The 26488-nt window shown below is 48.7% G+C and overlaps 1 protein-coding gene across 1 annotated transcript; it reads left to right on the top strand.

The window, feature by feature from the left end:
* The first annotated feature begins 766 nt into the window (after nucleotides 1-766).
* LOC124687753 (bidirectional sugar transporter SWEET4-like) lies at nucleotides 767-20831 on the top strand. The gene is made up of 6 exons (XM_047221501.1): nucleotides 767-806; nucleotides 1132-1168; nucleotides 2440-2818; nucleotides 18474-18593; nucleotides 19058-19128; nucleotides 20714-20831. Exons 1-6 carry the CDS (start codon nucleotides 767-769, stop codon nucleotides 20829-20831), a joined length of 765 nt encoding a protein of 254 aa, XP_047077457.1.
* The last annotated feature ends 5657 nt before the right edge of the window (nucleotides 20832-26488 follow it).

Below are 26488 nucleotides of genomic sequence, written 5' to 3'. Positions count from 1 at the left end.
GCTGTCGCCCAAGCTGAGGCACGCTTCCGCAGCGGACGCCGCTTTCGCTGCCTCGAGAGCGGCGAGGCGGCGTCTTTTGCGGTCGACCGTCACAAAGGAGCAACGGCGTTTCTCCTTCTCTTACTCCCCCTGCGACATGGTCGCCGGCTTCTCCTTCCGCGTCACGGTGCGCGGCTTCGGCGTTGCCTTCGTCAGCGGCTTCGCTGCCTTCGTCGGATCCTTTCTCTTCGGTGGCATGGCGGCGGCGAGGGTTTTTCGGGTTGGAGGCTGGATGGAAGATGGAGCGGCGGTTGGGAGAAATGAGCGGCGGAGGGGACAGGGTTTTGGTGGAAAAGATGTATAATTTGGGATGTGTGGCTGACAGGCGGCTCCCACGCCCAAAATTTTCCGCCTCGCGAGGCGCCGGCGCGTCCGATTCGAGCCCTTCGCCAAGTGGCCGGCACGAGGTTGCCGGCGTTTCTATTGGGCTCGAAAAATCGCCAGCGTTATTTGGAGCGCGTCGGTGTGAGTCTATTTTCGCTCCCAACCCTCAAAACGCTATCGCTATGCGGCGCGCTGGTGGAGATGCTCTAATGTGCACTCTGTTGGATCCCTGTTGGGCTCAAGGGTCTACTCTATTTAAACACCCCGTTTGGTGTTTCCTTGAGATCATTCACTTACTATCAACGCACAGAGCACATCAAGAGAGGGGACCGTTGCACTTGTATCATCCTCCGTTTCCTCTCTCCCCACCACCCACGTTCAACTCTCGCCGCCGGAGCCCAGCATGACGCCGGACACCATCCGCACGGTGATCGGGATAATAGGTGCGTCGTCGTCCCCGTTTCTACCCTCTGCTTCTGTTACGCTACTGCAAGTGCAAGAATCATGTGGTAGATGGAAGATTGTGGCACTGCACGGTCATATGGGGTATCGGCTCCTGATATGCTCCTTTTGCTGCATCCTCTTTTTGCTTCTCACGTGTACCAGTTTATACACGTCCTCTTCACGAACTTTTGCTCGTTTCAATTGCAAATGCAAGCATCGTGCACAACAGATTTTCTGAAACTCGCCTGTTCGTAGTTACTTTTACGATGAAAACTATGATCTAATACTTCTGATGCTACTTTTTGTTTTGTTTCTGTCTTGCAGGCAATGGAACTGCCCTGATGCTCTATCTATCCCCTGCGTAAGAACCGACTAAAAACAACTGTTCAATGAGTAACTTCATTTATTTTCTTCTCCGGGAGAAACGGAATACTAGATTTGGTTTTAAGCGCAGGAACTTGTCTAGTAGACTAAAATACTAAATAGAGTAAAACTTCACAACAAAATTTACTGTTTCATACATCTTTACGTTTCGAGATCGAAGTCAGACATTACGCGTCAAGGTTTTTGCAATTCGCGCAAATGCTGGATTAAACATGAATAAACAATGGAACTGACAGTGACAACGGGGCCGAGTTGTTATCGCTCAGGTGATGATGTCATTTAAAGATGTGGACATGGTCCATATGTTAGCCTAATTTTAAAAACCTAGATGTCTATAAAAAAAATCAAAATCATTTCCACTTTCCACACCCGACCACCACCACCATTGCACCCGCATCCCACAACCGCCCCCATGATTGTGACTGCTCGGCTAGGCTCTCGGCCGCCGGTACCCCCACCACCGGCCTCCTCAAAATCACGTGTTTGCTCTAGTCGCTCACCGCCGCCCCAACACCCGAATCGGAAGCCTTCAGGGACTCCTGCCGCGTCGACCAACCCAACATTCTCTGCGGCGGATGGCGTCGCATCAAGGACATTCACATCAACACCAACTCGGCGCTCCCCATCCGCATCTTCCTCCCCACGCTGCCGCCACAGTATGCGCACCTCGTCCACCCACGCCGTACTAGCGACCCACCCGTTGGGGCCGCAAGCTACGTCCCACACGTTGTCTCGTCCCCTAGGGCCATGACATCTGCACGCCTGAGCCTCCCCATCATCTTACAGTTCCACAGCAGGTGTTGGCCATGGGGAGCAACTGTAGTTCCATCGAGCGGTGGCGACGAAGAGGGGGAGTTGGCGCCACCTGGAGCCATTCCCGTCTATGCCTGCAGCCTAATCTAGTTGGTGATTGTATATAAATGGGCCCTGCTGTCAATTTTACTATTTACTCGTGTCTACTCCACCACTTCTGTGAATTGCAAAAGGCTTTCCGTAGAGTGGTAGATTTTGAATTCGAAAACATAAAGTGGTATGAAATATGGTAAATTTCGCCTGCTAATTGTGGTAGTTTTATGCAATTTACTCTATCCTCATATCCCCGGGCTAGTACAAATTCAAGGGAATACAACAAGCAATAATTTGGATTTTTTCCGATAGAAAAAGAAGAGGATTATTGCTACTAATTTTCTGCTTATATACGCTAACAATACGTGCACGAACTCACGCTCGCTACCATGGAAATTCTAGGCCGACATTCTACAATATCTGGAAGAAGAAGACGGTGGAGCAGTACTCGGCGGTGCCGTACCTCGCCACGGTTCTCAACTGCATGATATTTCTGCTCTACGGCCTCCCGGTGGTGCAGCCGCACAGCATGCTCCTCATCACCATCAATGGCATCGGCCTAGCCATCGAGCTCACCTACATCGCGATCTTCCTCGCGTACTCTGTCGGCGCCGCCCGACGCCGGGTCCTCCTCATCCTTGCCGTGGAGGTTTCCTTCGTCGCCGCCTTCGCCGCTCTCGTCCTCAACCTGGCCCACACCCACGTCCTCAGGTCCATGATCGTCGGCATCTTCGGCGTCGTTGTTGGCACTGGCATGTACGCCGCGCCGCTCTCCATCATGGTACGCATTGATCGTATCACTCTCTCTGTCTCTCAATCAGGAATTTGTATATGCGAGTGAGATTTGGTGGTACTAGTATAGTATATTTGATTGGTTGATTCTACTGGTTGGCGATTGTCAGCATCAGTTGATACTAATTACTCTGTCCATTTTAAAATAAAAGGATTTTCACTACTTTTTTTCCATACCGATTTATTAGGGTGATACTAACTTCAAAAAGAATAGCCATATGCTATAGGTAGTTTATGCTTTATTGACCAAATTTATGGTCAACTTTTTTTACTGAACTGCGTGTTATCCTAGCAAACAGGTATGATTTTTGTGACATATAATTTATCAAAAGAAGCCTGGTGACCGGGTGTATACGTGAGCACGCATTCGTTGGCTGACACGTGTCACATTTCACTATTAGATAAGAGGCCTTTTGTTCCGGGTGGTAAGAGCCTTTTGTCGTGGGCGGCCAGCCGCGACAACGGAGGCGCGACAAAAGGGTCCACCTTTTGTCGCGGGTCGCTTACGACCCGCGACATAAGGTCCACCACGTGGCAGCCGCGGGGCGCGCAGGGCACAGGCCCTTTTGTCGCGGGCGGTATTACCACCCGCGACAAAAGGCCCTCTACGTGGCGCGCGCACAACGCTGCTGCTTTAGGGTTTGAGGGGTGCAGCACCCCTCCCCCCGCCACCGACCGCCTGTTATTTCATTTTTTTCGTTCGAAAATAAAAGTTGCATATATTTGTACGCTACTAGAAGTTGTACACGTTCATTCATTATATATATATATATATATAGATCGATCAAACAAATATTGGAAGCAAAAGTCGATTCCCCTTACACATATTCGTAGATTCCCTACATATATACATGGAGCTCACGATCGACAAGCGGTACTAACGACCATCTATTTGGAGGTAGAGCATCTATTTGGACTAAACAAGCCTTTGTTGTTTATTACTTCTCTAACCAAAAGTCCCGCCAGTTCCTCCGCGATTCCTAGTGCGTGTTCCTTTGGTTGGAGTCTGTCCCGCATGAAGTCGACCTATATACGAAAATGAGATGAGTATGACTATATAAGTCTTGATAACGAAATATTGATGATAATAAATAAAGTTGTGAATGTTATTGCTTACGTCGAATTTATTTTTGTTCTGCTTCTCAGTGGTTAACATGCGAATGGACTCGCAAACGTAGTATCCATATAGATTCGTCCCTTGTGGCTGCTGGGGGCACGGTACATGAGTAAATGTTAGCTTCTTTGCAAAGGTAATCTCCTTATGATGATTCTTCAAAGCTTGCCAAGCCCTGCCAGGCAAAAGAATGATTGAATGAGTGGATAATTAATTGATATCTCACGAAAGATAAAGCGCGGCGATGAAGGAAATTACACTTGGAGCAACTTCCGCAAGTCCTGGAACCCGTCCACGCCTCTACTCAGTGGGTCTTTTACTTCAACTATTCCCTTATCAGGTTGAATGTCTAGTAGAATCCAGTGGAAGCTGCACATGTTATGCATATACGTCAGGAATTACACTTAACATCGAGTAAGAAAAATTGAATGTGCATAAAAGATCATTAAGACTCTCACTCGTAGTTGTAAGGAAACAATATTGAATCACAGAAATATTGCTCCCTCAAAAACCTTAGTAGGTTTCCCCCCGTTTCTTCGCGTTTATGCTTCACCATTTCAACATGTATTTTATCTGGGTCAATAAACCCAACATTGATAATATTATTACTTTTGCATTCACTGATCTTCAGTCTGCATAAGAGAACACATAAGATATAATGAGTATATATATGCAATGAAAACGAACATGAACTGAATGAAAATGAACTTATATGTAGATAACAACTTACAAGCAATAGCAACTCATGAGAGATTTGTCGAGGGCATCTAGATTGAATAACTGCCAGAGTTCATTCATCTCAATATGGATCTCCTCCTTTCGGTAGTAATATTCCCATGGTATACTCGCCACGATGTACATCATGTTCTCCTTGCATGCATCAAGGTACCACTGATGCAAATTCCGCATATGTGTTGGCAGTTTATGCAGCTGCTCTCTGCTGACCAAGTCGGCCCCGTAGACAAATTTAGGAGCTATATCAGCAATGGGTAGTGCAGCATCTACTGCAAGTAGCAATTCCTCCACGGTAACTGAACATGAAGCCGCTAGCCTTGCAGCTTCTTCCATATCGATACCACCATGTTCCTGGTACACCTTGGGAACATTAAGCACTTTGAGTGCTGGGATCGATTGTTTGGGCTGAGCACCGAGGAGGGGAACTTCCTTTCTCTTTTTGCCTTTTGTCGTTTGCTTGGCCTTGAGGGGTGCACTTGTTGAAGTTGACTTATTCTCAGCTGCACTTCTAGCTGATGATTTTCTCGTGCCAGCAATGTCCTTCTCCTTAGCCTTTTCATCCTTCTTTTGGTCAATTACCTTCGCAAGAGTGCGTGTATAGTCATCCTTCTTCTCGTGTAACTCATACTGCGATGGTGTGTTCAGAAAACTAGTAGCATATTCTATTTGCTTCTCTATGTATGGCTCTGGCGCAGGAGGTTTTGGCTTATGAAAAAAATCATAATTGTATTTCTTAACAATGGCATCATTTTCCTCCGGGGTACGATCGTAAGGACGGGGGAGGAACCTTTGGTACTTTTGGGAGGGGCGACATCTTGCGGACAGGACTCTTGAAACGCTTCCGGCTGGGTGCATTCCGAGTCTTAGTGGGCGGAGGCGGCAGCGCTGGAGATGGAGATGGACTACCGATGTCGTGGTCGACGTCGTACCCACGGGGTGATGGTGGCGACATGTGATCATTAGGAGGAGGTGATGGTGGCCTGCGATCACCTGGAGGAGGTGATGGTGACCTGCTGGGACGACTGGTACTAGGTGCTACCCAGCCTGGCAGCCTGATGTTCTTCTTTTCCCAGAGAATGATTTCTCCCAGCACCTCTCTGAGTGTAAACCCCCCATCACCTCCAGGGATATCGAGCTCCAATGTCTCCCACGACGGGACAACTGAATCCACCCCGACACGAGCATAGCCAGCTGGAATCGGATTGCCATGCCATGTTGCCGGCTCACCTTCAGGTCCAAATGCCGGTAAGACATAGCCGACCGCCACCTTAACAGAAACCTTCCTGAACACCTCATGGAGATCACAAGGTGTTTGCTCCTTGATTCCATCCAAGGGTTCGCCAGGACCGGCATCTATCATCATCCGTGTAGGAGGGGCCTCCGAGTCGGCCACGCTGCTGTCTCGTCGCTGAGATATGTCAGCGGTATTATCTGGCGGGCGCTGTCCTTTTAGTTCATTTATCTCCCACTGCTGCTGCTGAAGCTCCCGCTGCTGCTGCTGAAGCTCCCGCTGCTGCTGGTCAAGTCGTCGTTGGAACTCGGCCATCCGGTCATTCTGCACCTCCAGCTGGCGTGGTTTAGCTCTCGCTCGGCTTCTATAAGTCTCCGCGTCGGCCGGAAACCCAAGCGACCATGGAACACTAGGGGCGAAGCCTCTTGTTCGTCCTCCCTTCTCAGGATTACCGAGGACAAGCGTCAGCAAGTCTTTCTCTCTATCGGGAGCAAACTTTAGTTTTCCCGCCTTTATATCTGTCGTCACTTCAATCCATTTTTGCACGGGTACCCTAACCCTGGTGTCACTTTCAACAATGTTCCCTGTCTTCATGTCATACTCACGGCTATGCGCGAGGAACCAATTTCGAGCCCTAGTGTCCCATCCTTCTCGCGTGGGTTCAGAGTGATCCCGTTCAGCTCCATCTCAGCCTCTTGTGCATCCCACTTAGGCATGGCTACTCCGTAGCCCCCTCGCCCCGTATGATGGTGATATTTCTTTTCGCTTGCATTCTTCTTATTTTTCGTTGACGAGTTCACGGCCTCCTCCGATTCTTTGTACCTCACAAATTCTTCCCGAGTTATGCTCCTGCTTCGCTAGGTAGTTCTCGAATAATGGAGGCTTCTTGTCTTTCTTATAATTTTTCCATAACCAGTTCTTATACGCCCGGAAAAGTTCCCCCATCTTCTTAAGAGCCCATTTCTTCACTAGCGCCCGCTGCTTAGCATTCTCAGACTCCGATCCCAAATCTGGCAAAGTGAAATGTGCCATGAGGTCGCTGAAAAGTGTGTCTTTGTACCTATCGGCAACCTGATTTTCGGTCACATTCTTGGTCTTGTTCCATTCTCTGACAGTGATCGGGATACGATCTCTAACCACAACTCTGCACTGATTTTTGAATGTCACTCCGACATTCGCGGGTACCACCGGTTGGCCTTCCGGTGATATAGCTTCAATTGTGAAGTGGTCTTTTTTGGTCAACTTCTTTGTCGGGCCTCGTTTCTCTATCTTATCTTCGGAGGCCTAAGAGAATACATATAGAATTGCATTAATGCCTCTATACTAATGCCTCAATACATATGTACATATAGAATTCCATTAATACCTCGTCATGACCGGAGCCGTCGGCTTCTCCGTCACCGGAGCCGTCGGCTTCTCCATGACCGGGAGCCGTCGGCTTCTCCATGACCGGAGCCGCGGGCTTCTCCATCACCGGAGTCGCGGTCTTCTCGGTCGGCTCACGTACCATCGTGGATTATGTCCGCGAACATGTCTTCCTGTTCCAAGTCCCGTTCGAATGGATCCATTGTTTCTGCAAAAGAATTAAATCGATAAGTACATGTTCTAACCCTAACCCTAATCAAACACAAACCAAACCCTAACCCTAATCAAACACAAACCAAACCCTAACCCTAATCGGCGACACGTGTTTGCGAGAGGGAGAGGGTGTCGGCGGCAGCGTGTTTGCGAGAGGCTCGGGTGTTCGCGAGAGGTAGAGGAGAGGAGAGAGAGAGGGGAGTTGCGGCGTCGAGTGATCGCGAGAGGAGAGGGAGCACGGGACGAGGGCGATTACGCGAGAGGGAGAGGAGAGGGCCGGTGTCGGCGTCGGGGGTGTTCGCGAGAGGTAGAGGAGAGGGAGAGAGAGGGAGTTGCGGCGTCGAGTGATCGCGAGAGGGAGAGGGAGCACGGGACGAGCGCGAGAGGGAGGGAGAGGAGAGGGTGTCGGCGTCGGGGGTGTTCGCGAGAGGGAGTCGTCCACTAGGGCTAAATACATATAACTAAATACATTAAATAACTAAGTAAATACACTAAGTACTAACTAAATACACTAAATAACTAACTAAAGAGGGTTGCTCCGGTGCTCCCCCTAAACTAAGTTGAGGGGGCATATTTGTTTTTCTTTGTGTTGGGCCCATCGAAACCCATATTGAGCCCATGTATATATACCCACCTATATTGATACTGTATGTGCACGTCGCGTAAGGGAAAAACTAAAACAACTAAAACAACTAAAACCTAAAAACTATTAAACTAACTATTAAACTAACTACTAATTATTACATAAAAACTAAAAGAACTAAAACAAGTAAAACCTAAAAACTATTAAACTAACTACTAATTATTACATAAAAACTAAAATTAAAACAATTACAAAAATTTATAAACTAAAACAAAATTACAGTAATTAAAAAAAGAAAAAAAAAGTGCCCCGAGAGGCGGCGGCCAGGGCGCTACCTCTCTGTAGGGGCGACCGACGGCGAGGCGAGGCGGCGGCGGCGGCCCGAGGGCGATGCGAGGCGGCGGCGGCGGCCGAGGGCGAGGCGAGGCGCGGCGGCGGCCAAGGGCGAGGCGCGTCGGCGTCGGCGGCGGCGAGAGGAGGACGTCGAGGGCGCGACGTCGAGGGCGCGGCGGCGGCAGAGGAGGACGTCGAGGGCGCGGCGGCAGAGGAGGACGTCGAGGGTGCGGCGGCGCGTCGGCGTCGGCGGCGGTGGCGGTGCTCCAAATTTCAGCAGCCTGGCGGCAAGGTGTAGCTAGGGTTGGCCTCCAGTTGCGGGTTGTGGCTTCGCCCGCGACGCGCGGAGGTTTTATACCTCCACCCCTTTTGTCGCGGGTGGTGGCTCAACCCGCGACAAAAGGCCCCTTAATCGCGGGTTGAGCTACCACCCGCGACAAAAGGGGTCTTTGTCGCGGGTTGAGCCACCACCCGCGACAAAAGGGGGGTTTGGCCGATCCGTGGCACTGCGCATCCAACGGCTCCGGCCGTTTGAATCCAACGGCCTGGAGCCGTTGGACACGGATCAGCTCTGTTTTTTTTTCTTTTTTGTTTTTTCTTATTCCAATAACTTTTAAATGGTAAATCAAATAGAAAAGTGTTATATATGAAAATTTGTCAGAAAAATACAATGAACATGAATATGACATCCATATAACTATTTGCATCTCACAACGAACATAGTCGTGTATGTTTCACCCCTAATGATATGCGGAGTGACACCGAGTAAGGTTTCACCTCGCCACGTGTCGCCGCCGCTTCCACGTGCCTCGCCCCGTCGCTGCCGGCGTGCTACGTTTGAAGCCGTGGCTTACACGTGCCTCTCCACGTGTCGCCGCCTCTTCCACGCGCCTCGCCCCGTCGCTGCCGGCGTGCGACGTGTTTAGCCGTGGCTTACACGTGCCTCGCCACGTGTCGCCGCCTCTTCCACGCTCCTCGCCCCGTCGCTGCCGGCGTGCGACGTGTGTAGCCGTGGCTTACACGTGTCGCCGCCTCTTCCACGCTCCTCGCCTCGTCGCTGCCCGCGTGCGCTATATGGAGCGACGAGTGCGGGCGCAACCACACGTCTCCACCGCCTCTGCTCATTCATCTCCGGGATGCCTCCACGTCGTCGAGGGGCGTCCGGTTTCCGTGGCGTTCGAGTGCGTCCGAGCGGTAGGTTCTACGCCGAGATACGCGCCGGTGGCTTCCGCCTCACCCTCGGCACGTACAACACGCCGGAGCTGGCGGCGCGCGCTTACGACGCTGCGGCGTGGCGTTTTCGGCGGCCACGGCGCGACATGTTGAATCGCTAGAGGAGGCAGAGTTCCTCGCGCCACCACCGTGCCTCGTCGACGACGAGGACCGTCGACGGCACCGCCAGGTGCAGCGCAGGATCGCCATCGCCGAGCACGACGAGCAGTTGATGCGCCAGTGGAGGGCACAGTTCCCCAACGACGTCGACAACACCGACGCGTTCTTCGCTATCCTTAGGGCACAACGCAGGTCCAACAGGCGCCACCGTCGGGCCGTCGCCAACTTCGAGCTCGAGAACCCGAATACAACTTGGACCGAAGACGACCCTCGGTGGGATGACATTTGGACGGAGACAACCTCCGACGACGACTGAGACTAGACTAGTAATTTATCTATTTTATTGTAATTTCAATAAAGTCGTTGTCGTTTCTATTAGTTTAAATTTAGTTTATAAAGTCGTTGACGGTTGTTTGTTCAATAAAGTGGTTGACACAAAATTTATTACGACTGAACTGAAATTAAAGTACAGAGCTCAACTGAAAATTAAGATACATGGCCAGATTCGAATGTTGGAGCCATTCAATCATAGTCGTGCCTAGCCCTATAATACTCGCCACTGTAGTCATCATAGTCGCCGACGTCATCGTCGCTAGCATCGGGGTCGCGGTTGTCCAACCTCGGCGGGTGAGCACGCGTGGGCTGGGATTGAGGGTAGCGCGGGCGGGGGCCACGATAGGCCGGGACGCTGCGGAGAGTCCGGCCGCGCCACCACATCCGACGGCCGGCCTCGTTGATGTTCGAAGGAGGCGGGCCGTCCTCCTCGTACCTGGCAACCACCCTCTCACGCCGATTGATGAAGAAGTTGTCCCAAGTCGGGCTGTAGTCGGGATGCCACTGGGGATTCCTCCGCTGCTCAGGCGTGAGCTCGAAATAGTAGTGGTTCGTGATGGCCATCTCGCGTGGCACACCAAGAGGGATAGGAGGGACCGGTACGCCTCCGACGCTCGGCAACCAGCCGGTCGGGACGCGGTAGCCGGGCGGGCAGGGGTAGTTCGAGGCGCAAAGCGCCTCCGCCTCCCGGGGTGTTAGACATACGATGGAAGCCATGGGAGAGAGTGATGAGGTTTGCGAGATATGAGTCCAAGCCTACATATATATAGTGGAAAAATGGCGGGAATGCGGGAAGAAAATAGGCGGGAACGAAGTGGCGCGCGAAACTTTCATCCCGGGTGGAGGCTCAAACCGCGACAAAAGAGCGGGGAGGCTTATCTAGGAGGGCCTTTTGTCACGGTTGGTGGCTGCAAGCCGCGACTAAAGGTGTCGGCGAGGATAAGGATGTGTCGGTAACCTTTTGTCACGGTTGGTGGCTGCAACCGCGACTAAAGGTGTCGGCAGGATAAGGACGCGTGGGTGGATGCACTGCTCGATGAGATAAAGCATGTAGCGCACGACGGCCTGTCGAAGGAATAAGACAAAGTAGAAGCGGTGTCGTTCCTATAAAAGGCGCATCGATACGCCTTGCCAAGCAGATCAACAAGCCAAGAACAGTTTCATTCCCATGGATGAAGGAAAGGGTTGGGAAACCTCCCGTGGCGCAGCTTCTCGAAGATGTCGTTGGTGCACACGCCCTACGACATCTACGGAAGCTGCTCCTCGGAAAAATTTCCATGCAAGCCCGTGAAAGACTCCGTCTCCTCTAACAGTGTTGGGGAAAGGGTTCTCATTATTACATAAATGTAGAGATTGTCTTGGGAACTATATATGAAGAATACATTATTACATCGCCATCTAGTGTTGTGATCTTCTACGCCGTAGCCATGGAGAATCTTCATCATTTAGCAAGATGCTTGGGTCAATTTTCACCGTGAAGGGCGGAATTTCTTTAAACTTATTATAATCTTCGACATGTCTGTCTTGTCATCCACTCCCACGATGTTTCTTTTCCCCGAAAGAACTATGTGGCGCTTTGGCTCCTCGGTTGATGTATTCTTTTGTTGATTTCTTTTTCTTGATTTGCTAGACATGTCCTTCACGTAGAAAACTTGAGCCACCTCGCCGGCTAGGACAAAAGGCTCGTCCAGGTACGCAAGATTGTTGGGATCCACTGTTATCATACCGTACTTATCGTCAATATGTATAGCGCTGAGCCTCACCCATTTGCACCGAAACAAAGGGACCTTAAAAGTGGGACCATAGTCAAGTTCCCATATCTCCTCTATGTATCCATAATATGTGGTGGTCTGCCCATTCTTGTCTTTTGCATCGAAGCGGACACCGCTGTTTTGGTTGGTGCTCTTTTTATCTTGGTCGATCGTGTAAAATGTATTCCCATTTATCTCGTACCCTTGGAATGTACATATGTTTGAAGATGGTAACCTGGCCAACAAGTACAGCTGCTCCACAACAGATGGGTCATTAATGAGATGTCTTTGCAACCAACTGCCGAAGGTATTCATGTGTTGACGTGTAATCAAGGACTCATGCTGGCCCGGGTTTATTTCTCGTAAACCATTCTTATGTTTCTCGATGTACGGAGCCACCAAGCTGGAATTGTATAGAACTGTGTAGTGTGCTTGATTGAAAGAAATCTTGTCCCTCCACAGCGTTGCTTTCCTTCCTAGTGTGCCTTTTCCAGTCAGCCTCCCCTCATACGAGATTCAGGAACACCAATCGGTTTAAGGTCGGGAAGAAAGTCAACACAAAACTCAATGACCTCCTCGGTTCAGTAGCCCTTTGAGATACTTCCTTCCGGCCTAGCTCGGTTATGAACATATTTCTTTAAGACTCCCATGAACCTCTCGAAGGGGAACATATTGTGTAGAAATACGGGACCGAGAATTCTAATCTCTTCAACTAGGTGAACGAGGAGGTGCGTCATAATATTGAAGAAGGATGGTGGGAACAACAACTCGAAGGCGACAAGACATTGGACCACATCTTCCTGTAATCCGACAAAGTTTCGGATCCATTACCTTCGAGAAATTGCGTTGATGAATGCACATATCTTCACAATGGCTAGTCGAACATTTTACGGTAGAAGTCCCCTCAATGCAATCGGAAGCAATTGTGTCATAAGAATGTGACAGTCATGGGACTTCGGGTTCTGGAATTTTTTCTCCTTCATATTTACTATCCCCTTTATATTCGACGAGAAACCAGGACGGAACCTTGATACTTGAATAGGGCTTCAAAAAAGATCTCCTTCTCTTGTTTGGTAAGAGCGTAGGCTGGCAGGCCCTACAAACTGCCCTGGATGATTGCCGTTTCGTCCTTTATGAAGTTCCTGGTCCTCCCGTGCTTACGGTGTATCTTTTGTCTTTCCATACACGCCCGGAAAACCTAGAATATTCACACAAAGATTCTTGGTCAGGTGCATCACGTCGATTGCGGAGCGGACTTCCGAGGACTTTCCAATATTCTAGCTCCCAAAAAATAGATTTCTTCTTCCACATGGGCGCGTGTCCGTCATCGTCTTTCGGAGCAGGTCGGCTGCACTGGACCCTTTCCAAAGATAACATTTAAATCCTTGACCATGTCAAATATATCAGCACCACTACGGGGACGGAGGCTTCGGACGGCGGTCCGCCTCGCCATCGAAATGCTTGCCTTTTTTCCTTAAGGGATGCTTGCGCGGAAGGAAATGACGATTGAATGGGTACACAACTTTTACGCTTTTTCCCAAATATTTACTTTCGAGTCTCATCTAAACGGTGTGTGCATGCATTGTATCCTTTGTTCGTACGTCACTGAAATGTTCTGCGAGAGCAGGCCAATCATTGATGGTTACGAATAGCAACGCTCGTAGGTCAAATTCTTGCTCCGTGTGCTCATCCCACACACGTACACCTGGTTTGGCCCACAACTCCAAAAGTTCATCGACTAATGGCCTTAGGTACACATCAATGTCGTTGCCCGGTTGCTTTGGGCCTTGGATAAGCACTGGCATCATAATGAACTTCCGCTTCATGCACAACCAAGGAGGAAGGTTGTAGATACATAGAGTCACGGGCCAGGTGCTTGTGGCTGCAGCTCTGCTCCCCAAAGGATTCATGCCATACGTACTTAGACCAAAGTATAAGTTCCTTGCCTCACCTGCAAAATCCGGGAACTCTCTCCCGATGTTTCTCCATTGCCGACCATCAGCGGGGTGCCTCAACATCGCGTCTTTCTTACGTTCTTCCATGTGCCATCGCAACAACTTGGCATGCTCTTTGTTTCTGAACAAACGTTTCAACCGTGGTATTATTGGAGCATACCACATCACCTTCGCAGGAACTCTCTTCCTGGTGGCTCGCCCTCAACATCACCGGGGTCATCTTTTCCGATCTTATACCGCAATGCACCACATATCGGACATTTATTCAAATTCTCGTACTTCTCACCGCGGTAGAGGATACGAGTCATTAATGCATGCATGTATCTTCTGCACATCTAATCCTAGAGGGCAGACAAGCTTCTTTGCTTCATATGTCTTGACGGGCAATTCATTATTTCTTGGAAACGAGCTTCTTTAATATTATCATCAATTTCTCAAATCCCGAGTCAGTCACACCGACCTCTGCCTTCCATTTCAGCAATTCCAATATGCTACCCAGCTTTCTATGCCTATCTTCACAACCTGGGTACAACAATTTGTGGTGGTCCTTTAACATCTTGTCGAACTGCAACCTCTCCTTATCCGTGCCACAGTCTCTTCTTGCATCAGAAATGGCCCGACGAAGATCATCATCAACGGGATCATCCGATGCCTGTTCTTCACCTCCTTCTTCTTCATTGTCGTCCATTGCGGTATCAAAGCATTCGAGAGAACATAGATCGGTGCTGGTCATCATTATCTTCTTCCTCATCAGTCGTCTTCCATCATAACCCCTTCTTCTCCGTGCTTGGTCCAAACATTATAGGCTGGACATGAATCCAAACCGAAGCGGTGGCTCTTAATGTCTCTTGAGCAAGAGTAATCCTTCTCGTTCTTACATTTTAGACATGGACAGCACATAAAACCTTGCTTCGACTTGTTGGCCTCGGCCACAAGCAGGAAAGAATTCACGCCCTCTACGAAGCGGGAGCACATCGGTTACCGTACATCCATGGATGACTCATACTGCATCATAAGTACAATTATATATGTATCAGATGCAATCACCTTGCTAAAATTAGCATTGTACGGACTATGCATATATATATAGTCGAGAAAATAGTTGCTAACCTTTTAGGATCAAAAAGAGGAGAAATCTTATCAAATAAAACCAAGTGGCATCCCTCTCACAAGCATTCCATCAAACACCTCTTGTGCACATGTAGAAAAAATGAGCTAGCATACACCTCCACCTTCACCACCAAGGAAAAAATGAGGTGGGGGTGGCTGGCTGCTTCTATATGTATAGGCATGGCCCTTTTGTCGCGGGCCGTATTACGACCCGCGACAAAAGGGGTGCCGGCGAGAGGCGCCAGCCCTCAGACCCCTTTTGTCGCGGGTCGTAATACGGCCCGCGACAAAGAGCGCGACAAAAGGCCCTGCCCGCTCCACATGGTTTCGGGGCGACGTGGCCAGGCCATTTGTCGCGGGTGCAGGCGCGCCCGCGACAAAAGGCTCCCACGGAAGCCCTGTTTTCCACTAGTGTTTAGCAATCCCCCGTTACCATCATTGTTGGGTTAGCAAACCACATCAACACTAACAACACACCCAAATCACATTTTTAGCAATCCCCTGTTATCAATCATTGAAACGCGGGATCCGTAGCCCACACCAAGTACGATTAGTGATGCATAAGACAACGTCAAGGTAACAGACCGAATTGACGAGAACCAAATCTCAAAGCAGATCGTGCGGTATCTAGAGGGTGCTCACGTATACACCTAGTCACCAAATCCACTCTCTATAATTTATATTTTATTGATCAAATTTATGGTCAAATTTCTTTTGTTGAACCCTAATAAATCAGTTTGGAGCAAGTATTCTCGCCATTCATAATTAGTTCGCGTTGGGTTTAGAAAAATTCAAACTTTGTAAAGTTTGATTAAATACTTAGAAAAAAGTATCAACATCCACAATGTAAAGTTATAGTTTTTGAATCACCATAAGCTAACTTTCATATATACTATGTTCATTTGTAATTATACTCCCTTCGTCTATAGATAGATGTCTGAGATTTGACTAAATAGCGTCTAGATACATCTAGATTTAGACAAATCTCAGACATCTATTTATAGACAGAGGTAGTAGTTGTTAATATTTTTCACTATAATTTTGGTAAAACTTAATAGTGCTTGATTTAGAAAATGCTAGAGTGCAGTCTAATAAAAAAAAGACGGAGTACTAAGATAACACGATTTTCATCTATACACCGCCACTAACTTTTTTCGAGAACAGTTGATTAGATTTCTCTTTTACATTGGTGCTTATTAGTGTAAAGATTGTATGAAGACATGGAGATAGATACACCAAATGATACATGTTTAGTTAGCCCGTAACACGAGATTTTTTTTCATATAGACCAAATGCATCATGCTATTTATTAGTTGGTTTTATTTTTTGGTATTTGAAAAATAAGACAGTGCCCTCGTATACAAGAACAAATGGTGTAACTGTTGTTCGAATGTGAATAAAACTTACTCCGTTCGTTCTATTTTAGCCTACATCTTGAAAAGAAGTCTTAAAATTTAACAGTACATTTATTAGTACTATTAGGCCTTGATGTCTAGAGTAATTAAATCCATGGATTTTTCTTGCCAAACGGGCTTTTGGTGGATGGATTAAGTTTTGATGTCTGATATTAAATTACAAAAGAGGCGGTGGAAAACATGTCCAATAACGTAGAATGTAGATTAAGTTGAATTTTTTTGACCTACTCCATCCATTCTAATTTACTTCGTTTTCAGTGTTGTTATTAACTAATGGCTAAAATGTCGACTATTTAATGGAGGGTGTATAATATAGATTAGAAGAGAACCAGAGAAGTATAAAAAGAGCACTGGATTGACCAAGGTCAGACTCTGGGTGTAGAATAGAATAATGTGTATTCACGCATAAGTAAATCTTTTTTCGAAGATCTCTATACTTTAAATTCTCGAACATCCCAAATTAATATTCTTCAGAAGAACAAAATTTTCCCACCACGGTGTTGTCAAACCGTTCACTATACTTCTAATTCAACTTGTAATCAGTAACTTGTGGCCGCTATACATTTTCCTTCAATTTTTCTAAATTTGTTCATGGTCCTTTTCTCTTCTTGTGAAAACTATTAGGGAATATCTAACCTACCCTTCATAATTTTAGACGTATATCCAGCCGAGTATTTTATAGAAGGGTTTACTCCTCTAGAAAAGCTGTTCCTAACTGATCACTAAAATTAAATTCCTAGAACTGTTTTGCATACAAATCAATAGCAATTCATAGCACAGTCATATCATATGGACTCAATAGCATAGTCATACAAATCAGTTGCATGGTCCCATAATAGATCAAATAAATCTATTGCATTCTGACTTTTGTTCAAACCCTTACATTGAAACATGTAACAAGAATGTGCCACCAATTGCAAAGTGGTGCTAGCTTCTACAGTAGTGTTGGACTTGTTAAAACGTTCAGGAATTTGTTGCCAAAATTCGCCGAATGGTTTCCTTCCACATTCCTTACAATGTCTCCTGAAAGACGAATTTGATCATTCCATGCGAAGTACAATGCATTGTCATCGTCCTAAGTCCATTTGACCTCTCTTCTTTGACCTTCTTCACGGCAATATGAATCTCAAATGAATTTTCATATATAGACCAACATATATACTCCATTTGTGCGGTTTGGGATGACAAAAAGGAAAACAATACCTTATAGGCATTATGTCGAAAGGCATTGACGCAGCCTCAAGATGAGAAAGGAAGGAAGCCTCCACGTCCAATTCCGGTGCTCCAACGACGGCGAGAACTTGCACTCCAACCGGACAAGCCTCCTCCATCTCCTCCTCTGACTCGTACGCGATAGAATCGACGACGACATATCACACCGTAGTGGCCGGAGGCTGCGGAACCCTAGACCACGTGACATTTGCGACGGATGGGCCATAGGCGTCGGGGCTGCGAGACGGCCGACCATCAATGGAGCGACTCAGAGGAGATCACCGATTGGAGGTTTCGGCGACGACATGGCATCCCGATTCCCGCCACGACGAGGCGGAAGGGAGGCGGAGGGTGCAAGGTGTTGACGGAGGCGTCACCGGTGGCGTAGCGGGGTGGAGGGGGAGAGCCCCAGCACGGTGGGAGAGCCAATAGCGGTGCCGATTGAGGTCGAGTATATTCACTCCTCTGCGCGGCCGACTCGTACAATGTTTGCTCCTCTAAACTTTTTACTACCTCCATCCCAAAACTTAAGGCTTATAATTTTTTTGAAAAATCAAACCAAGTAAAGTTTGATCAAAAGTTTTAGAAGAATCAATCAACAAATATAATATTTTGTAGAGACCATACGAAAATATATTTTGTTATATATCTAATGGTATTGATTTTGTATTTTGCATGTGTGATTTTTGGTAAAAACTTAGTCAAATTTGACATAGTTTGACTTTCTAAAAATAATATAAGCCTTAACTTTGGGATAAAGGTAGTAGAATATAGGCTAGGTGCGATTTAGAGGAGTGAACCTTGTAGTTTGGATGCTGCATGTTCTGCTCAATACGTGTACAAGTTGTTTCCATTTTACTTCATGTTCATTGGATGAATTGTACTAGTAGCAAATCGATTTCCTGTAAAAACGGATAGGCTTCTTTTCATCATGTCAATTTCCGTGTCCGCCCATGTTTCAGAAAATGGTGATTCAGACCAAGAGCGTGGAGTACATGCCCCTGTTTCTGTCCTTGGCCTCGCTCGCAAGTGGAACCTGCTGGACTGCCTATGCCCTCATCGAGTTCGACATCTACATCACAGTAAGTCATTTAAAATATCATATTTATTCATAATAATTGACGTGGTTTTAATTTAAATTTGAACTCAAACCACGAGTCCACGACACTTATTTTAAATCAGAGGGAGCACTATGAATGTTTTCACTTGTTGTTACTATTATTAACAGCAATCATTAGCTATCAGATTACCCGTGTGACATGGGCATGAGTAAACAGACATATGCACCTGAGACTGCTACAAGTCGCCCGCGAGTTGCCTGCAACTTCGTTCATGTGACCAGCAGCTACCTTACCCATGTTTTTGTGCTGGGAATATAGCTGTACTAAGAATGATAGGGCAGTTTTTGTTCGAGTAATAAGACCGGATAGGATAGGGTAGCTCAGGCTAGCACAATGCTGGGGATTATAATTTGTTTTCTCTAGTACCAAACTCATACTAGCCTTTACAAATGTTCCTCAATTTGATTAATATTTTCATGCTGCAGATCCCCAGCGGGCTGGGCGTCGTGTTCGCTTTGGGACAGGTGATCCTATATGCGATCTACTACAAGTCGACGCATTTACATAACTACGGTGGCAGAGAAAAAGACCCCCGCGTCGCCCTCCTCTGGCGACACGGGGGAAACCCTAGCGCCGCCAGCCCTTGAGCCCTCCTTCTTCCTCCCTTGCTTCGCCGCCGCCGGAGGGGCCGCCGGCGAAGCCGCGCGCGCCTCAAGGACGGTGGCGGCGGGGCGGTTTCCTCTCTGGCTCCTCGCGTTCCCGGCGCGGGGGACGCTGCTGATGGCAGCGAGGTTACGGGCGGCGCGCGGCGGCTCTTCTCGGCGTCGAGGTCGCTGCGGGAGTCCATGTCGGAGGCGAAGACGGCGGTCGGCGGCGCGGCGGCCGGCGCCATGAGCGGGCCCCGATCTGGGCCTGCTAGGGCCGTGCGGGCCACGGGCGCTTTGGAGAGCTGTGGCGGCGCGGTGCTGGCCTGGCCCTGGTCTCTTCTCGGCGTCGAGGTCGCTGCGGGAGTCCATGTCGGAGGCGAAGACGGCGGTCGGCGGCGCGGCGGCCGGCGCCATGGGCGGGCCCCGATCTGGGCCTGCTAGGGCCGTGCGGGCCGCGGGCGCTTTGGAGAGCTGTGGCGGCGCGGTGCTGGCCTGGCCCTGGTCCGGGTGGGCTGCGCAGCGGAGGCTCTGGGTTGGCCACGAGGTGCTGCGTGAAGACAGTGGTGGCGGCGTTGTTGCTGCGGGCGTCCCGGCGGGTCTGCTCGGTGTTGCTGCGGTGCGCCGAGGTGTGCCGTCGCCGGCGTGTGATGGCCAGGGCGGGCGCGGCGAGCCCCTGGGAGGAGGAGCTGGGTGAGGGGCGCGACGGGACGGCGGCCCGGAATCCTCGGCGGTGCGGCAGCTGCGGTCTTCGGCGTTCGTCTTCGGGCCCCGTGTTGGTGTTGGTCGGCGTCCCCTCTATGTGGCGTTCCGGCGGCACCCACGGTGTTCTTCGGCGACGCTCCTTTGGCTACAGGCGCGTTGCTCCGGGGTTCGCGTTCGGCGGATGCAGGTGGTGATCTGTGCCGGTCCTCTTTTGGGCGGGCGCGAGTTTCTTGGGACTCTTCGCTGGGCGAAAGCTCTGTCTTGGCGGTCGGCCAGGACCGACGACGGTGACGCCCGTGGGCGCCGCTTCCTTCTTGAAGGCGTCGTCGAAGCGGATGTCTCTTGATCTCCGCCCGGGCTCTCCGGGGGAAACCCTAGATCCCTCACGGGATCGGGCGAGGGCGGCGCTCTGGTGTCGCTTTGCCTCTTGGGGCCTCGCTTTGGACGTCCACTGGACGAGGGGTTTGTGGAGTGTTTTGGCGGTTCGGTGGAGGCGGGTTAGTCTTCGGCCAGGTGGGACGCGGCCTCGGGGTCGGTGTGGTAGTTGGAGCGGTGGCTCCGGTTTTTTCGCCTCCGCCTGTTGCGTTGAGGTGTGGTGTCGACCTGGTTGGTCGTCGACCCGTGTGGAGCGCAGCCTCGGGGCTGGCGTGTGGTGTTGTGTTGTACGGTTTTTGGGCCAGTTTTCCTCATAAACGGGCCAACTCTTTTCTCCTATATCAATGAAAGGCAAAGCTTTTGCCTCGTTTCAAAAAAAAAAAACAAGTCGACGCAACAGATCCTTGAGACCCGCAAGCAGCAGATCCTTGAAGCCCGCAAGGGCAAGGCCGACCAGATACCCATGACGGAGGTCGTTGTCGACGGGAAGAACGACAACACCACCAGCTCTGGCGCCCGAAACGGCCACTACTAGAAGCAACGTTATGATCTCCAAGTGCATTCATAAATACCTTTGTAATTCTCTGACGGATGATGTGTTGCGCGATAAGCTGTGTCGCCGAGGGCGGTAGTGTGCACCTCGTGTGTTCCTTTTTGTTAATGAAAGTTCTAACTATATCGTAGTGTCTGGACTATCAACTACACACGGTTAATCGGGACGTTGAGTGCTGGATCTCCGGTGTTTTGTTCTTGAAGCTTGATTTGCTGAAGAACTATGACAGTCCAAAGGGAAGTATGTTGGATATTTATCTTATATGTTCTTGTGATGATTTGTTGTTGTTATATCAATCAATGTGGTTTTAACTTTGTCTCAAATAAATCTAATTTTGGCCGGAACGTATATTACGAACTAACTAGAACAAAGGAAATAGGCTAGAAAATTTCACAAGAAGCAGAAAACTCTCACTTTTTTTCAATCAGAAAACATTAGCTGATAGTTTGTGGACCACTAAATTTTATATACACCCTCTGGTTTAAGATAATTCCTTAAAAATATATGTATCTACTAAAATATATGTCAAAATATATCTATTTTTGGGTAATTATTTTGAACCGGAGAGTACTAAATTAGTTACCCACCCTCGCCATGATTGAAAATTGCATACCTCAAAATATTTGCTATGTTCCCATCGATAACGAGGCGTCTGTGATGATTTTTTTAATCTCAAAACCCGCCAAATCAGTTTTTTGAACTCATTCTCTCAAAAATGCTCATAGAAGTAGGGTGTGCTTGGATCATATGGGTGAGTGTATGTACGTACATGTAAGCATCTACGATTGTAATGTGTTTCGTAAAAACTCCTTCTCTTCCATGTTGATTGCAACTCCGCAGCAGCCGTTGACATACCGATCCGCTCACCACCCCAAAATCCCTTTGACGAGGTGTGAGTGCTTGATCGACGGTTTCTGTGGGGACCCCGGACTAACTATCCGAAATACCCTGTTATGTATACAATTCACGATCCCATGATCAGTGCGCCGTGAACACATAACCGAACTGATTTCAAATTACATCCTTCATTACAAAACGGAATATGAAAATTACGATAGGTCACATGACCAATCTTTACATAATAGCCTCGAAGGGCCTAATCTAATCATCAGAGTAACGAAATCACTTCAACAGCGCAGTACCCAAGTCATCTGCCATAACCCTACAGGCAACTGACTGGGAAGACGTTCCTAGCTCGCATAGACGTCGTCGACTCCTTCTTCATCTGTCGGGTTCGTCCAAGTCTGGCCAAGTAAATAGCCAGGGACAAAGCCGTGAGTATATTTGGAATTGTACTCGCAAACCATCAAGAAGGTACTTTGCTAGAGTGCAAGATAAGTGCTAATCTAGATGACAAGAGGGAAGAGCTAATTTCTCTTGTGGAAATAGCATGTAGAAGAGAAGTAGTTTCTCTTGTGGATATAGCATAAGAAAGAGAAATAGTTTCTCTAGTGTAGTTTCTCTTGTGGATGTAGCATCCCAACATCACAGTTGAAGGGGACACTAAGGAGATCCTATGACATCTCTATATCTTTGTTGAAGAAGATACTTCAAAAGAGTTCTACAACATAAAACACTAGGAAGGGTAAGCCCATTTTTGTTTTCCGACCATCTTCGCATGGTCACTACCACTTTCCAGTACCATTCCGGTATTCCCAAAAACACTTTCTTTTCTTTGTAAAGCCTTTCTAAAACAAAACTCAACACAGCTAAGCAACGGCCATCCCAACTGTCCATGACCGCGGACGCGGCTATTCGAATAGATTTGACTCTGCAGAGTTTGCACACTTTCCCCACATCTATTCGGATACCTATCGTGTGGGCATCATCCCTGCATAACAACTTATGCCACGACGGATACCCGAACATAACCTTTCGCCCATTCGACTTAGCAAGAGGTCCTACCCTATGGAGTATGTACCTCCCCGGCACCGTGGCAGCTCACCTCCCTTTGAGCGTGGCTCCACCGCCAAGCCAGGAGACCCATAGTGTCTTCCGGACGGGTCAGCCCCGAAGGCCTCCCGTTATACTATTGTCCCAACCATGACAACCCGGACTCAGGGGTAACCGTACCCTTGTATAGTTGTGCGGTGCCTCATGCTAAGAAGAACAAACGTCAAGCTAAGCTCCGTGCCCACGTTGGAGTAGCTGTGGTTGCGCGGGTTGGTTGTTCCGGGCGAATACATAGAACCATGTGTTGTTTTTCCAAAAACCAAGTTACCATTATAGCCTTTCCATCATATCCACCATGTTACTTCCTTTTTTAAACCTTTCATTTAAAATTTACACATGGGCAAGACCTCATCTTCCCAAGGTTTTTCCAAAAACTTTTACAACAAGGTAAAACCTTGAGGGTTTCCCAACCTAAAGTTTTATGTAAGAGCTAAGATACATTGATGGCACGATGCTAGCCATCATACCACTAATGAGATGATAATTGAGGTGTCAAGGGGAGCATACATACTTAGAATAAGCATGCATAGGGACAACATAAGTAGGATGATTCAACAAGGGTCTGTTGCGGTCAGAAACCCACCGGCGGGCAGCGACTGGCAACACCGTAGAGCCGGGAACAACTAGGGCTGCGGCTGGCCCCAGTCCCTCAGAGCGACGGCCCGCAAAGCCTTCTGGTCACACGTCCGATGTTGTCGCAAGGGCGTGCCACCTGACCTATACCTGGTCAGGAAGGTGTTGGATGATGCCTCGCTTAGTTCCTGCATGGCATACACGTAAACATTAAATACGAGCCTCGATCGGCTCTCAGGTTGTCCTGTGAATCGGCTCAAAGAGCCGATACACCCATGATTCGTACGAGGTGTACGAATATATGGTGGTCCTGCTTGATCAAGATAAAGCTAAAGCGATCTACAACGATTTAGGGTTTTCACCACATAATCGGATCATCCTACTCACGATTGGGCCTCGCGCTCGCGTACGGTGATCGTAAGCCGATCCTAGACAGAGCCTAAAAACCAACACGAGGTTGATCCCCGAACATCCCGTCTAGGGCTAGCAAACTACACCCTACACGCCGCCGGATCCTCCAACCCTTTGTAAGGCCTAACTATTGCGGATATTAAACTAATCCTTGAAGAACAAGGAGCAACCGTAACGGATCGGATCTACTAAACAATGATCAAGCGGGGTGCCGCCCCTACACCTAAGATAGGTGTAAGGGCGGCTAGATGTATAAGGGTTGCACTACGACATCATATGATACGAAGAACAATGCTAACCCTAACACATCTAAGATAACTACGTTGCTCGCCATCAAAAAGGCTTCAAAGACGAGCAACGCATGAACAACGTAATAGCTTAGTGCTGCCTAGATCGCAAGATGCGATCTAGGCAGCATGGTGCTTACCAGGAGAAACCCTCGAGACGAAGGAGTTGGCGATGCGCCGAGATTTGTTTGTGTTGAACGTTGGTTGTTGTTTATTTCATAAACCCTAGATACATATTTATAGTCCGGGGGACTTTCTAATTCAGGCGTGCACCTAACCGTGCACGGGTCAAACTCTATCTTCTACTCTAAGATACGTACCTACTATATTACGTATACACGGGCATGCTAGCCCAAACTTTGCATATAAGGCCGATTCACGTATTTCTTCCGTATATAATCTTTAAGCTCATCTTGATCGCGGCCCACCTCTCGACCTCGGTCAAATTCCGGTGATAACACATGCCCCCCTGGTTTTGGAATTGATAATGCCAAAATCACTACGCTTTTCTTTCGTCGGGTCATGTCATGGCAGAGCAGAACCGCCGCAGCATTCCTCATCATGATGCCCTCGTCTTCTCAAGCTATCTCCGCGTGATTTGACCGCTGTCTTTGGGCACCGCCTCCTTGGAAACTGCTGTGGCATTGAATTTCTACTATAGCCCCTTTATTTAAACGCCCTAAGCAGTTTGCCACTTCATCCCTTTGCTCTGTTCTGGCCGTCGGCACCCCAAAAACCCTCTCCCCCTGTAGCAATGTCTTCCTCTTCCTCTTCCCCCTCAGGCCTCCCCCTCCAATCGTCGCCGAAGAACAAGAAAGAGGACGACCTCCACTCCGGGGCAAACCCCATCTCCTCTAACAAGGAGAAGAAAGAAGGAGAAGTAGAGAAGACCAAGGCCTCCCCCTCCGCCAGGCTCCCGCCGAAGAAACGCTCCCGCATGTGGGCGGACAGCAAGGACGACGATGACGACGAGGAAGGAGAAGAGGAGGAGGAGGAAGATGATTCCTCCTCTTCCGCTGAGTACCCGCCGACGAAGCGCTTCCGCACTTGGGCGGACAGCGAGGATGATGATGATGACGAGGAGGAGGAAGCTCCGGCCGACGGCTGGGGCAGCAGCGGCGAGGAATTCTCCGAGCAGAGCGCCGATGGCGACGCCGACGACGATGCTAGCGAGGAGTAGTTATGTAGGATTAGTAGTCCCTTGAGCAATCGGCTCTTCTTTTGTTCTTCCTTTCTTCTTTGAGCAGTCGGCTCTTCATTGTAAGAAATCCCAATATTAATGAAGAATTTCCCTTAACTTGATTTCGTCGATTTCTTTTCGTACTGATTTGGCCGATTGCTAGTTTGATCACCGCTCAATAAGCCGATGGCAACACATCGGTAACCTGCGAACCTTGCTCAAATTCAGACCCCTAAACTTCCAACCGAACAGGTCCAATCCGCAGTCACTGAGCGTAATGTTGGATTCAACGGTAAAAACCCCTGAAATAAATGCCTGGCCTCATCATTAACCTCAGGTTTCCGCACATTTTCCCGCCGTACCCTTCTCTTCCAAATCCCCTTCGCTTTCAGGGCTCTCCGAGACCATTGCTAACTCAAGCCGAGATGTAAAACCAACCGATTTCAACAAAATCGGCTCCTTATAGCAAAGGGTCCTTCAGTGGCAAGCTGCCCCCGAGCCCCGCCCAAGGCGGGAAAGGTAGTGAGTCAGCCCAATGTGCCGCCATTGGCCTCAAATCATAACGCAGAGCCAGCCGATTTCAACAAAATCGGCTTCCCGCAAGCAGCAGAACCTTCGTGGTGAGCTGCCCCCCGAGCTTCTTCAGCCCACTTCTTCGTCTTTGCAGGTCGATCGGCTCCTTTCCTTCGGTGGATCCGATGCAACCCTCCCTTAACCTGATCTCGCACATCCATGCCGCTCTTGGCATTGGTCGTGGTCATGATCCCTCAAACTTGCCCCAGCTTGACATCGCGGACTCGAATACTCGCAAAAGAATCGGGGGTTCTTGAAGAGAGGATCTGAGCCATTAAACCACTCCATTGAGGAGTTCTTCCATTAGAGTCTCTCTTCGTGGCCCACTTCCTGCTCCATTGACCCTCTAATTATAACAGTTATACCTCTTGAGTCGATGGCGATGCATCGGCTTTATATCCTTAAGTCGATGTCTGTTGCATCGGCTGTGCTTAAATTTTTTGAATTTTTTACTACCGATTTATGTATCGGCCCCCATACTTCAATAACCATCATCAAAGAATATCTTGGGCTGCTGGGCATATGAAAGATACTCCTACTACATATCCTCGTGTTTTATCCACCTGGGTGCCCCCCGAGCCGATTCTTTCAAGGGACTTGATGGTATCGGCTCTTCAGGTATTCCCTGTTGAATCAAATGCTGAACCCAGGCAGAATGTATG

This window comes from Lolium rigidum, chromosome 2 (assembly GCF_022539505.1).
Source record: "Lolium rigidum isolate FL_2022 chromosome 2, APGP_CSIRO_Lrig_0.1, whole genome shotgun sequence".
NCBI lineage: Eukaryota > Viridiplantae > Streptophyta > Magnoliopsida > Poales > Poaceae > Lolium > Lolium rigidum.
Note: the sequence above shows the minus strand (reverse complement) of the source record. Positions and strands in the feature narration are given on the sequence as shown.